Here is a 12367-nt window from a genome sequence, read left to right on the forward strand (position 1 = left end):
AATGTGGTGTCAGCCTCTCAGGCGGGTGTCAGACGGAAATATTTGCACACATATTAGCGAGCGTACTCGCTAAGGCAAACTACTCGAGCGAGTAGTGCCTCATGCGAGTACCTGCCCGCTCGTCTCAAAAGATTCGGGTGCCGGCGGGGAGCAGGGAGTGGCGGGGGAGAGCGGGGAGGAACGGGGGGGGGGGGGGGGGGGATCTCTCTCTCCCTCTCTCCCCCCCTGCTTCCCCCTGCTCACTCCGCTCTTCCCCGCCGGCACCCGAATCTTTAGAGACGAGCGGGCAGGTACTCGCATAAGGCACTGCTCGCTCGAGTAATTTGCCTTAGCGAGTACGCTCGCTCATCTCTAGTGTGCATACAAAAAAAACTTAAATACAACATACCGAAAATTGAATCTATTTACCTGCCCAGGAAGAGAACATATCTTAAAAACATTATACCAATTGCTGATGCGCATGTAATATACACGAATATACCTGAAAAACCTCCATATTTGGCGCACACTCCCTGACAAAAAGCACAGCGCAACAAAAACATGGTACCAAAAATGTAAAAGGAGTCCAGAAAACACCACAAACAGAAAAGCATTGTTTACATGGAGCTTTAGATTTCACTAATGGCTTTCAGCTAACATCTGTCAGCATAATGAGAAATGACATGGGTATTGAGTGCGCATTCGTGTACCTCTAATAGACTTTTATGGTACCTCTGGTATGCAATTGCACACAGAAATCGAGCATCCCGTGTTGTTATTTTTTTTGCGCGCATGAAAAAAAAAACTGGGAAGGGTTAACCCATTGAAATCAAGGTCTTCTTTTCTCTGCATATTATGCTCACAAATGTTTTGCATGCAAATACGGTCGTGTGAAGTTGACCTAATAGAGAAGCTGTTAAAAAAATGCCAAAGTAAGTTCCAAACCTACACCCTGCTGCTAAAGCAAAAATAAAAGCCACATTTAATAACTCCTTAATGACCTTTAGTTAACATCTAACCATAGCAGTTTTGCTGAAAAGATGTCAAAATATGCCTGGAAAAAGGATATTAGTAATATTAGTAAAAGGATATTAGTAAATGAACATGAAGTCACCTTTTTGTATTTTTTTCTTGTAGCAAGGGTTTTAAAAAAGAAAATAGTTACTTGTTTATGTGAGTTTTTAGATGGTTAAGAACATGTGATTCCTGAGAAAAACATTTCCCACATTCTGAACATGAAAATGGCTTCTCCCCTGTGTGAATTCTCTGATGATTAACAAGATGTGATTGACATGAATAACACTTCAAACATTCTGGGCATGAAAATGGCTTTGCTCCTGTGTGAATTCTCTGATGAGTAACAAGATGTGAGTGATATGAAAAACCCTTCCCTCATTCTGAACATGAAAATGGTTTCTCCCCTGTGTGAATTCTCTGATGTGTAACAAGATGTGAGTGATATGAAAAACCCTTCCCTCATTCTGAACATGAAAATGGTTTCTCCCCTGTGTGAATTCTCTGATGTGTAACAAGATCTCGTTTATTTGAAAAACACTTCCCACATTCCGAACATGAAAATGGCTTCTCTCCCATGTGATGTCTTCTCTGATGTACATTAAAATATGATTTCTGAGTAAAACATCTCCCGCATTCTACACATGAATATGGCTTTTCTCCAGTGTGAGTTTTCTGATGTGCAACAAGATTTGCTTTGCTAGTAAAACATTTCCCACATTCCGTACATGAAAATGGCTTCTCCCCTGTGTGACTTCTTTGATGTCTAACAAGATGATCTTTAGCAATAAAACATTTCCCACATTCTGAACATGAAAATGGCTTCTCCCCTGTGTGAATTCTCTGATGATTAACAAGATGTGATTGATATAAAAAACCCTTCCCACATTCTGAACATGAAAATGCCTTCTCCCCTGTGTGAATTCTCTGATGATTAACAAGATGTGATTGACATGAAAAACACTTCAAACATTCTGGGCATGAAAATGGCTTCAATCCTGTGTGAATTCTCTGATGAGTAACAAGATGTGATTGATATAAAAAACCCTTCCCACATTCTGAACATGAAAATGGCTTCTCCCCTGTGTGACTTCTCTGATGTGTACCAAGATCTCGTTTATTTGAAAAACACTTCCCACATTCCGAACATGAAAATGGCTTCTCTCCCGTGTGATGTCTTCTCTGATGTATAATAAAATTTGATTTCTGAGTAAAACATCTCCCGCATTCTACACATGAATACGGCTTTTCTCCAGTGTGAGTTTTCTGATGTGCAACAAGATATGCTTTGCTAATAAAACATTTCCCACATTCTGAACATGAAAATGGCTTATCTCCTGTGTGACTTCTTTGATGTCTAACAAGATGATCTTTAGCAATAAAACATTTCCCACATTCTAAGCATGAAAATGGCTTTACTCCTGTGTGAATTCTATGGTGTCTAACAAGTTTTGTTTTCTTTGAAAAACATTTCCCACATTCTGAACATGAATATAAATTCTCCCCTGTGTGATTTCTCTGATGTGCAACGAGATCGCTTTTCCTAGTAAAACATTTGCCACAATCTGAACATGAAAATGGCTTCTCTCCTGTGTGAACTCTCTGATGTACAACAAGATATTGTTTGGTAGTAAAAGATTTGCCACAATCTGAACATGAAAATGGCTTCTCTCCTGTGTGACTTATCTGATGTCTATAAATGCTTGCTTTCCTAGTAAAACATTTCCCACATTCTGAACATGAATATGGCTTCTCTTCTCTGTGAGCTCTTTGAAGTTTTCGTCTTCTGTGACTTTTCTTCTGCTTATCAGTTACTGATGACGCAGAATATGGGACCTGTGTAAGAGGATCAGATGATGGATCTTTGCAGTGAAGGGCTGAGGGCATGTCTGGGATAATGACAGGTTCTTCACATTTATCTTGTCTACTATTATCATCTGTTTTAAAATCTGCAGATATCAGATGTCCCTCTGAGATCCTGGTACTATCATCTGCCAAGAATAAAGCTGATTTTACTATTATTGAATATAAGTAAAAATTATATTGATATTTTAGAACATTTCTATATAAATTACGAGTCAGATAGAAAAATGCAATTAGACAATAATAAGCAAACAGATGACAAGCTTACAGTAGACCTCAGAGTGGAGACCAGTAAATCGTGTTGCTTGGCCACCAGGCTGTTATCTCGCAGTTTTTTCCCTTCTGTGGTGAAGCCTTCAGCTTGATAGGTTCACATGTCACTGTTCCTGTGAGTCAGTGCTATTAGGTAGTGTCTGTCTCATATGCTTCCTGAGAGCTATATACACTTTATTACAAACAAGATAGAGGGGAGGAGAAAACCAGGACACTGGGCTATATAGTTACATTGAAGATTAATTTGGAGGCTTTTTTGGCCTAAAAAGAGATGGATTTAAATCCATCCAATAAGTTTCACCTTGATTTGTAGGATGAGCTCTGTGATAGAGGGTGGCCCGAAAATAGTCACTCATCTTGCAGTGTCAGTCTATCACTATTCAGGTTCCAGGAAGAGCTGTTTGGCTAGACAGCTGTCACTCTGCTATTCCCAGCTTCCAAAGAAATCACCTACATTCCTTTACCCCCCCCCCCCCATTGTCTTGGAAGTGTTACTGTCCCCAGGCTGAAGTAGCAAATGTCCTTCTCATACAAACAAAGGGGCAGTGACCAGAATGTGCTGTTGTGTATATGGTTCTGGCTCTCTTTTGAAGCATGAGACACTAGGCAGACAAATCGGCACTATGATAGATCATGGGGAAGATTCATAGCTCCCAGAACGTAACAGCGATTATATTTTCATAACCAGGAAGGCGCTATGGATCTAACGCATTCACTCCCATCATTATGCGACCCTCATAACCCACCAAGCGGCCTACATGCGTAGTAGTGCATTAGCTGCATATCGTGTTTGGTACCCATAGATAGCTGGGATTATCATATGCAGCATGGGAGCCATAATTTTCCTATGAGAGAGCCTCCTGGGGAAATATGACCAAAAAAGTAAATTGGGTTTCCATCAAAGTGGGCTACAAATATATTCAACACACCCGTCAGTGATGTCGAAAAGAGGCCAGAAGAGGTGTGGTCCGAGGAGACCCTAAAGCAGAGGGGTTCCCTCTTCCATGTGTTAGACCTCAGAGTTTTGCTTCAGCAAAGGGCTGCCCATTGTTCCCGTGACTTCGCACGACCAGGACTTGGACCAATCCCCAGGTATCTTTCTGGTATTTTATCCCTGTTTATTTTTTTATTTTTTGTACTATTTGTGTGTGTAGGCCTGTATACCCTTATACTTCCATGTCACAACCTTTTTGTATATCCTGTGTACATATATTTGTACTGCTAGTCTTTTTTTAGAATAAATCTGCATTTTATTAGTTAAGCCTTGTCCATTTTAAAACGATTCATACTCCGCAGAGATTGTGGTGGTAATTCAATCTGGTGTCCAGCTCGCCAGAGAATAAGATGGTGCTGGCAGTGTGTGTGGGATCGGCGTTGCTGGAGTGTTAGACCGGACCCGGGGGTGATTTGCGCTTTCACTCTGCATGTGGCAGGACTCCGTGAAACCTGCTTATAAATCCACCTGTAGTCCGGCAACTCCACACTTGCAATCCCACTACAGCAATCGGACTCTGCCATGAAAAATGTGGTCGCAATCGTTGGAGCGATCGTCTCTCCGTGATAGGCTCCACGATTTGATCAAAATGGGAGCTATAAATCCTACATTTTCATGTGTGCCATATAAACAACAGTTGTGCAGTTTTATTCATGTATTAAATGTGTCTAAGTGCTGAAACATGCTTCTATTTGGCCTAGTTGACCTCAATTGCAACCATTGCATCTACAATTATATCCCCAACTCTACTCCTGAAGAAAAGAGAATCCCTCACCCGGCACACATAGGCAATCTTACTCTTGCACAAAAACTTAAAACGGGAGAGAAACTCCACTTGCCCACTCCTTGTGCTGTTCTCTAGATCACTTGCTTTTCATGCCTATTTAGGAGGGCCTCTTCCCTAGCATAGCAGCCACTACAGCAAGACCTTCCAGCTAATGGCACCATTATGTGGTCCTTCCTTCTCGAAATATAAATTGGGTGATCTAGCGACATCACTGCTCGCAGGCACAAGGTGGACCAGTGCTGTCCTACCATTTATCTCCAGTGGTGGTGTAACAGCAGCATTCTGTGGGCAGATAAGGAATTAATCGCAGCACCATTCATTTAATCAAAGGGGGGGGGGGGGGCAGTCAATCCCCCCCCCTATCACTAGTCAGAGACACAACACTGCTCAATAACTCCTTACGTGCAGTGTTGGAGCATCATCACCGCTTGGCTCTTCTATAAGGAGGGTTTCCAGCTTGCAACTTATAGGCATGGCCCAGCCCATTGGAGCAGATCTATAGGAGAACTACGTGATCTTCACCTTCTAAAGCTAGCTTCTGTTTGGGCATCCTTTCCCCCCCCCACATATACTTATAATATTGCTTGTATAATAAATGGTTCCAACCATCAAAAAACAGCCCTCATGTGGGCTTTTCCTAAGATGATATTAATCTTTCCTGCTTGCAGTGAGATTTGTTATATGATAATGATGATCCGGCATCCATGTTTCTTCCTTCCAGTCCCTGGAGAGAAGCATTCCTGACACTCATAACACCAACCTTCCATCCTCCAAGGAATCTTCTGCTATCCAGGTCTATGTCTCCACAATCTGGAGTCTAGGAGTCTAATAGGAGCTAATGGTTCCTCAGTTCTAAAACTGGGGAGATACTCTTCTCTCAATAGTACTGGCAGCAAACGATGAAGGAATGGGCCTCGTTCACATAGATATATTATATATCCGGACTGCAGATGGATTTTACACTCAGATTTTCTATTTCAAAATATTTATCCTTCTAAATCACATCATTATTACAATGTGGTGCCCATAATTATATCCATATTATAGATGCCCATCGTGTGTTATCACCTATAACGGTATCACACTTCATCCATATTTAGTTTGTACTCCAGCTGAATGGGGGAACATCCAGCGGAAACTGACAGATCCCAGAGCTTATAAATCTACATAACTATCTGCAGCCGGTGACCGAGGAGAATCTGTGACTCTTCTCTGCTGTATTTAGTGGTTACTACTCACCTGGGCGGTTACCTGTAGGAATCTCCTCTTTACACCGCTGATCGCCCCTCACATCTGTCTCTGTAGTATTAATATCGGTCAGATCTTCATCCTGATACAAAAGCTGTGAGACAAATATTGTAAAAGTCAGCAGACGGTTGGAGAAGTCGTGTGGAAGGTTTTATAAGATCTGAAAAGATCATTAATCATAGATATTAAATGGCGGCTCAATGACCCCTCAGAAACCTCATACACATGTATATCCGACATGGCTAGACACGCTGCACATTGTCTCAGTGGAGGAGATCAGCGTCTACCAGACACATCCGCTGTTTGCCTCGGGGACATAAAGAAGCAGATAGATATAAATCCAACCTGTTGGCTCCTTATTCCCACCAGCAGTCTCCACCGCCAGAAAACTGGGAGAAGATCCTGACAACATGTAATGTCTCTGGTCAGCGGTAATCCTGCCATCTCAACTGGCTTCATCACACAAGTAGAAGACATCTAATAAGACTGAAGACAAGAGCTTCACAGCCTTCTACAGATCAGAGGGACATCTCCATCTACCTGATGGTCCTGTGGAAGAAGAGGACGGGGACATCTCTCTGGTGGGCTTCTCTTACTGGATGGAACTGGAGGAAACACAGACAGACACTGAAGTCATTCTTTACATACAGATAATAAAGTCCCCGTGTATTTAGTCCTGTCTATTACCTGGTGATGGGAGCGGCTGGCGGGTCTCCATCATGGCCTCCTTGTACAGATCCTTATGTCCTTCTAAATACTCCCACTCCTCCATGGAGAAATAGACAGCGACATCCTGACACCTTATAGGAACCTGACAACACAATATTCAGTCATTACCCAGAAGCCTCCAGTGCTGTTACTGTATAATGTCCCAGCATTCCCTGCAGTATCACCTCTCCAGTCAGCAGCTCAATCATCTTGCTGGTGAGTTCTAGAATCTTCTGTACATTGATGTCCTCATGTATCAGGGGGTGAGGTGTGGACCCCGTGATTGGGCTCAGGGGTCTTCCCCATCTATCACACACAGGGGCCCGATAGTCATCACTAGAGGTCTTCTTTACTACTGTGTAATCCTGTATATGGGGAGACAGTAATAAATATTAGTGTAGACATTTCCAGAGTCCATCACCTCTCCAGTGACATCATCTGTTATTACCATAGATAAGAATGATGTAATGTGACATCATCAGAATCTCTCACCTCTCCAGTAAGCTGGAAGATTATCTCCAGTGTGAGATTTAATATACTCTCTGCCATCTTGTTCCCGTTGTTCTCTATCCTTGACCGGACAATTGGGATAGTTCTTTTATATAGAAAATAACAACAGAGGTTTCTGTATTTTAGTTAAAAGAATGAAAAAATGTAAAATCCACAGAAAATACAATACAAAAACAACCTTTCTTAAAGAAATTAAGGAGAAACAATTGAGTAGATATTAATATATAGACAACCCATCCACCGTGTAATAACCTCTTTGTTTCGCCTTTACAACCAGGTCCGGATTATCGTTAGACCAATTAGAGCATTGGTTTATGTCCCCATGATCTCAGATTTGCAGGCGGGTCCCCAACTGCCTGCTCTCTGGCGGACTGAGGATGGCTTTGAGCCATTTTGAGTGAGAATCGTGGGTCTAAATGGGCCTTAACTTTATAGCAACTAACTACTGGATTGTGTAGAGGTGTGGAAAATGTAGGGAGTGTGATGGAAAAGAAAGTCACTGAGGGTCATTTTCGTTCCTTTTTTCACCCGAAACAAGATATTTTTTGGCCCAGAGGGGATTGCAATATAGACTGCACAATGAGTTCCTCATAAAGATCCTTCACTTTGTGGGTGTGGCTTTGGCATGTTGGCGTGAGGAAGCAGAAAGAAGGAGATCTGGGTCCACATACCACAAAATCAGTCAAGACACTAAAAACACCTGCAAATACTTCCCTATTGAGCATTGGCCAGAGGTGGCAGAAAAAGTGGAGAGCTCCGCCAGCCACGGACACTCCAATATGCCAATACCTATGAAGCACAGCTGCTCCTCCCTGCTGCTCATCCAGCATGGTGCTCATGGACCACGAGGTTCCTCCAGCTGAGAAGGATCAGCAACTTTCCTCTCAGCGTCTACAGAGCGAACATATGGACACTGCTCCTCTCTGGCATGGGGAAGGATGTGGACTTACCAGTGATGTAGCGAGCCCCCGTCCATGAGCTGATAGCTGAGCCGAGGCAGAGCCCATTCCTCTCCTCACTCCAGGGAGCAAGTGAACTTCCTGATTTGGCGGGTCAGTGCAGCCTAAATGTGCCCATTCCCTCCTCAGCTGCAAGCCTGCTTGCGGTGCCACGTAGTGGTGAAGGGAAGGAGAGGGGCACATCTACAGCAGATTTCTCGCTTCTACAGAGGAAAGGGAGGCATCCCCATCACGCTGCTCTCCCAACATGATGTCTGGATAGTTCATGCCCTAGCACTGTTTTGGACACCCGAAATGGTAGCACTACAGTGCCCAGCAGCACCTAGCTCTTCACAGTTGAGCTCCCGCACCAGGCAGGCGACTTCTGTCCATATACAGACAGGACAGCGTTGCTCCCAGACCACCGCAGCTCTCTTACTTAGTGCTCCAGCCACGAACGTACGCGCCTCTGTCAGCAACTGTCTACAGAGCACGGAGAACGTATCCCTCTTGTCAGATTCAGCTTCCCTCTTCTAGCTCAACTTATAGAGATTGGATGGCTCATCTCCCATCATCCCCTCTTGCTTAATCTATACTTTACAGAAGCTTTGGAAGATAGTCAGCGCCTTGTCAACTAAGACAGATCTAGAGCTCCAGATTCGGTGCACCGAAGAAAAACATGTCACAACTATTCTAGCTGTGAACCAGTCGATTCAATCCCTGACAGACTGCGTCCTAACTCATGAGCTAGCATCTACATCTAACTCTCTGGATTTGCAGCAGCTAGCTCAATCCCTAGGTCCCAGATGAGAGACTTTGCATTGCACCTTGATGACGTTGAGAACAGGGGCCGCAGTTATAATCTAAAGCTCAGAGGCCCGTCCAAGGATATTCCACCAGATGCCCTGCATGATTGTGTGTTCTCCATCTTTAACAGTATACTGAACAAACCAGAAGACAGATTAATAGAGCTGGGCAGAATACACCATCTGACAGGACTATGGAAACATAACCCTAATTACCCAAGGGATGTTATCTCTCACGTATGCTTTTATAGACAAAAATGGGACATCCTGTGATGCGCCTGGGAATGAGGCCCGCTCATTTTAAGGGGCTCAGAGATTACCATCCTCCTGGATGTCTCTAGACTAGTTTTATTTTTGTGTAGGGTTGTCAGACCCCTATTGGAGGCTACAAGGGCTGCAGAAGCCACGTATAGATGGGGCCACCCATTTCACATCGTTATCAGGAGGTGCGGTTGCATCTACACCATTAAGTCACCCACTGACTCAGAAGGTGCGTTCCTATTCATAGAGCTTCCAGCTGTCCCAGTACAGATTTGGATTCTAGGCCATGCCCTTAACCAGTCCATAGAGGAGAATTCTGTTTTGAGAGTTTGGATGCCAGGAGATCATCTGAAAGTTCCTCCCAAATTCAGAACTTAATTGGACACGTGGGCATCCCTTTTGCAGTGCAGCTCACTTACGTTGGGAAAAGAAAAAAAAGAGGGGGAAAGTCCTGTTTTGAAAAATTTACTGCCATATTTTCTTTCTGCCTCTACACTTCCAGGTACCTTCTAACATATGTATCATTCCACTCCTTATTCTTTCATTAATGGGTACCAAGGCTCCTAGCTACCCTGTAGTTGATTGACTGTTCTCCTTTTCTGCTTCCACAGCTGCTGGTACCTCTCTGGCAGCGTCTGGCCGTTCTACGTTACCCCACCTAGAGCGTTAGACTTCCTGCCCTCCTTTAGGTCGGGTCGCGTCTCTTGTTCGAGAACTACAAAGTTTAGCCTGCACCTGTTGCCCAGGACGGATTGACTGCGTCTCCATGCTGGCCAACAGGGTGTGCATGTCATCTGCTGTTCTTTGATATTTTATTTTCCCCTTTGTCTCTAACCACCTCTACCCTTGCCTGTCCTCCCATCATTTTCTGTAGTGTACTCTTTGTCCCCCCCCCCCCCCCTATTAATTTGCTTTGAAATGATTCATTTTCTTTTCTTTTTCTCTTACAGTAGTAGGCCCATTTTCCCCTCTCTTCATTTATTTGATTTCTCAGTATAGAGACTCCCTCCATCCATCCAAACCATGTCACATAGCAGATCTAACCTTAACATTGTTTCCCTCGATGCACAAGGTCTGAATACATCAGAGAAGAGGTCTTCTCTTCTCCGCCTTTTGTGGTAAAAAAGAGCTTGTCACCTTTGTTCAAGAAACCCATTTCAGAGTGGACTCTATTCCCAAGTTGAAGGATGTCTACCACATTTTCCAGATGTCTACCACAGCGCTTGCCCTGTCTACAAAACCAAAGAAGTCTCCATTCAAGTCGCTGGTTCCATTCCTTAGCAGCATCGGGACACATGGGAGGACGGTGCGGGTAGATACCTCTTCATTAAGAATAAGCTGAGAGATACCTCAGTCACCCTGGATTCACTTTATTTCCCCAACTCCGCCCAGGTCTCCTTCCTAGAGAGACCTTGGTGGATTTGAAAGAATTCCAGGATGGCATTTTGATACTAGGGGGACCTAAGCATCCCTCTTAACCCTTCCATAGACACCTCTAGTGGGGTCAGTAGCTTGCCTGGGTCCACACACTGTGGATTACACAAGACATTATATGATCATCAATTGGTGGACGCTTAGAGAATCATTCATCCCTTCATGAAAGACTATACTTTCTTTTCTCACCGGCATAATTCTTACTCTAGAATTAACTATTTTCTGCTCCAGCATGTGAGTCTTCCTCTCATCAATTCAGCACACATTGATAAAAGCGTGATCAAAGAAGTATATGTTATCTCTGTTTCACTCTCATTCCCCATATTACACTGTAGGACATGGCAGTGGCGCCTTAATGAATCCCTTATACAAGACCCATTGATTAAAAATGAGATACAAAATACCCTAGTGGAGTACTTTCACAATAATTCGTCTTCAGAGACTGCCCCGCTTTCAGTGTGGGAGGCCCATTAATGCGTTATCCACAATTCTCTCATCAGTATTAGATCCAGAATTTAAAAAGAACGCACCTCCCAACTCAGAAACCTTATGGGTCATATCCAGGCCATGGAATCTGCGCACAAACAAACGCTAGACGTCAAGGCGGAATGCGAGCTAGCACAGTTAAGAGATCAGGTGCGCTCACTATACATGTCGTGTGCTTAGAACTTCCTTACAAAATGCATGAGACATTTCTACGAGTTTGGCGATAAACCCAGCCGTACTCTGGCCCACGCACTACGGAAAGCAAGGAATTGTTCCTATAGCTCACACATCTCTTCCCCATCTGGATGCGGCTTCCATTTGTCACAACAGACCGCTGAAACTTTCCGCGATTACCATCACGTCCCCACGTCTTTCAGATCAAGAACGCACTTCTCATAGATCATTAATCCAATCTTATCTTCTAGACGTCCACTTGGCACATCTCTCACATGAAGCAATTCAATCACTAGATTCCCCCATCTCTCAAGAAGAACTCATGCTCACACTAAAATAATCCCGCACAGGGAGAGCCCCCAGCCCTGATGGATTTACCCTCTTGTACTGTAAGACATTTTGGGATATCTTGTTCCCTCATTTCCTCCAAGACTTCAATTGCCTTACATCGGATGCCAGCTCATCAAGAGATTCTCTGAAAGCATTCATTACAGTAATCCCGAAAGAGGGGAAAGATCTCTCCTAGTGCCAGAGCTACCATCCCAAATCCCTCTTAAATGTAGATTTAAAACTCATCTCTATAATCCATGCCAAATCGCTTATCGCCCTTTCTCCGATATGTAACACACGGTGACCAGGTGGGGTTTGTGCCATTGAGATAACACTATGAAGGACATTATCATCATACATCAGGCGAGAAAAAACATCCCTGCCTTCTTTCTTGATTTCAATGGTAGCGTTATACAGCAATTAATGCGGCATTCAAAATACTGTGTTAATTGCGATAAAAAGCACCTGTGTAAGAGGGCTTAGACTGCTCTCACACAGCACCGTGGCAAAGGGCCGCAATTTTACTTTAGTTTTGATGGCGTGTGCTAAACGCGGAAAATAA

At 43.7% G+C, this 12367-nt stretch overlaps 1 protein-coding gene and 1 pseudogene across 1 annotated transcript in view; both read right to left on the reverse strand.

The window, feature by feature from the left end:
* LOC136628734 (zinc finger protein 850-like) overlaps positions 1-12367 on the reverse strand; it is a 216778-nt gene that overhangs the window by 141499 nt on the left and 62912 nt on the right. Inside the window, exons 3-4 of the mRNA XM_066604835.1 lie at positions 7052-7231; positions 6846-6969 (exon numbers count right to left, since the gene is read on the reverse strand). Of these exons, the coding sequence (XP_066460932.1) occupies positions 6846-6969; positions 7052-7231 (304 nt within the window). The remainder of the gene's footprint in view (positions 1-6845; positions 6970-7051; positions 7232-12367) is intronic.
* LOC136629179 (oocyte zinc finger protein XlCOF7.1-like) lies at positions 332-6781 on the reverse strand (annotated as a pseudogene).

This window comes from Eleutherodactylus coqui, chromosome 5 (assembly GCF_035609145.1).
Source record: "Eleutherodactylus coqui strain aEleCoq1 chromosome 5, aEleCoq1.hap1, whole genome shotgun sequence".
In the NCBI taxonomy this organism is placed as follows: Eukaryota; Metazoa; Chordata; class Amphibia; order Anura; family Eleutherodactylidae; genus Eleutherodactylus; species Eleutherodactylus coqui.